The following is a 1,988-nucleotide window of genomic DNA, read 5'->3' as shown; positions in this document are numbered from 1 at the left end:
TTCTCATTTTAATAATTAATAAACCTATGTGATATTCACAATACTACAAAACTGTGAGACTATATGTATGAATACTGGTCTCTTAGTTGATGAAACATTGATGAACCTGTGGAGACGATCAATGAGAACTGTCCATCAGCAGAGGCTGTCGTTCATGGAGGAGCACACATCAGTCTGTTTGATGTTTGAGAAAAATAACCAGGCGTGTCATAAATATTTCCCAAACTCTCTAATCCTTTTTTAAAGAAGCCCCATCTGACTCGAATTTTGTTCTTAATATTGCAGGTATCTGAATAGCTTCGTATGTCCATCCCTTTCTAGTAAACAGCTTTTCAATTAAATTCGGCATGCTGTAGCCCTTGCTTAGAATAAAATCCTTAAAGGCAATCATTGCATACAGCTCTTCAAGAATGTCTGGCTCCGGATCAACCCTTTTAAAATAGCTGTCTTCCATTGCAGGTGGGGCCTTGGGGTCCAGCAAAGGTTCGTCTTCTCGTTGCTTTTTCCACAGCTTAGGGTGCAGGTACCATGCTCCATATTTCATCTTCACATGCTTCTTCTGGGGAGGACTACATGGTTGTTGGACTTTCTTCTCAAAGTCTGATTCTCGTGTGGAGAATTTCGGTTGTGCACACTTACTTCGTCCCGGGGTGTACTTAATTTCTGAATCCACCTGAGTGATTTTCTTTATTTGGGACGGACCGAACTTGCGATTGCAGCTGAAGTCTAACTCAAATTGTTTCAGAATAAACCCTTCATCAACCCCTGGACATCCAATAGATGCAGCCCAGTGGCAGAAATTAGTAACTCCTTTAGCTACGTTTTCATCCTCGGTAACAGACACTTTGGGCAAATCCTCATTGCCTGACTTAATTTCTTTAAGCCAGTCTTCTGGCTTCGGCATGGGAGTCGGCTTGGGAGGGCACGGGCCGACTTTAGCTGAACGTCTTTTTAAAGGCTCTCTGTGTTCTTCTGGTCTTTTCTTGCCTTCCTGACAATAAGCCCAGGTGTCCTTCAGCTGCTTGCTGGGATCTAGTATTTCCAGCACCTTTCGTAAGAGATCTACAGGCAGCGCATCGTCCAGATTCGAGTGGAAAGCCAAGGGATGCTCCTTCAGACGGGCTTCTACTTCCTCCACGAAGGCCTTCCGGGCTAGCTGGGCCGGTGAGAGCTTGGAAAATTGGGGTGCATTTTTGGGCAGCTTCTTCCCACAACTTTTGGGGGCAGGCCCAGCCTTTGTGCGATAAATGATCGGGAGAAAGCCCTCCTTAGGTCCCCGAGCGATCATCTCTGAGCAAGGTGGGCAACCCCACCTGAAGTCGTCCAGCCCGTCTTTCAGGAATACCCACCTCCGGCCGCACAGGGAAGTGGGGAACGTGGGCCTGTCCTTGGCCCTGGCGAAGTACTTGGAAGGCAGTCTGTCTTTGTACCAGGGCTTGCAGTTCATGCCCGGGGGCCTGGGCTCCATCATCAAGGGCTGGGACCACCATTTCTGGTGGTCCATGGTGGCCCTGGCTCCCTGCCGGTGGGTTTCGGCAGTTTGTTCAGCTGCAGGTGCGGTCCGAGGAGGCGTCCTGGCCGCGCCCAACCGTGACTCCGGCGCGAGGACCGCGGGCGCAGCGTGGAACTGCCCCAGCCCTTGCGCAGGTAACCCGCGGCCCATTCCTTTCGATTGTGGTGCCCACTACGTCAGTGGTTCTCAACCTTCCTCATGCCGCGACCCTTCGAACAGTTCTTCGTGTGGCGGTGACCCCCAACCATCAGATTATTTTCGTTGCTACTTCATCACTGTCATTTTGCTACTGTGATGAATCAGGCGACCCCTGTAAAAGGATTGGTCGACCCCCACCTCTCCCAAAGGGGTCGCGACCCACGGGTTGAGAAACCGCTGCACCAGCTGGATATGCCTCAGCCTGGTTATCCATCCACTTTTTGGATGGATGTTTGGGTTGTTTTCAGTTGGAGACGATTGTCCATAGAATGGCTGT

General features: G+C 50.1%; 1 protein-coding gene across 1 annotated transcript; it reads right to left on the bottom strand.

Annotated features, from left to right (window-relative positions):
• Positions 1-229: 229 nt before the first annotated feature.
• On the bottom strand, positions 230-1,663 carry LOC101645844 (protein FAM47E-like). Its single transcript, XM_045298916.1, has one exon. The coding sequence runs from the start codon at positions 1,661-1,663 to the stop codon at positions 230-232; it is 1,434 nt and encodes a 477-aa protein (XP_045154851.1).
• Positions 1,664-1,988: the final 325 nt, after the last annotated feature.

This window comes from Echinops telfairi, unplaced genomic scaffold, assembly GCF_000313985.2.
Source record: "Echinops telfairi isolate 266 unplaced genomic scaffold, ASM31398v2 ScPeMD7_7457;HRSCAF=8495, whole genome shotgun sequence".
Classification (NCBI taxonomy): Eukaryota; Metazoa; Chordata; class Mammalia; order Afrosoricida; family Tenrecidae; genus Echinops; species Echinops telfairi.
This window is presented reverse-complemented; position numbering and strand designations above follow the sequence as displayed.

What these genes read in the sequence shown, in the direction of transcription:
- LOC101645844 (XM_045298916.1), bottom strand. Translation starts at nt 1,663, where the DNA reads ATGGGCCGCGGGTTACCTGCGCAAGGGCTGGGGCAGTTCCACGCTGCG.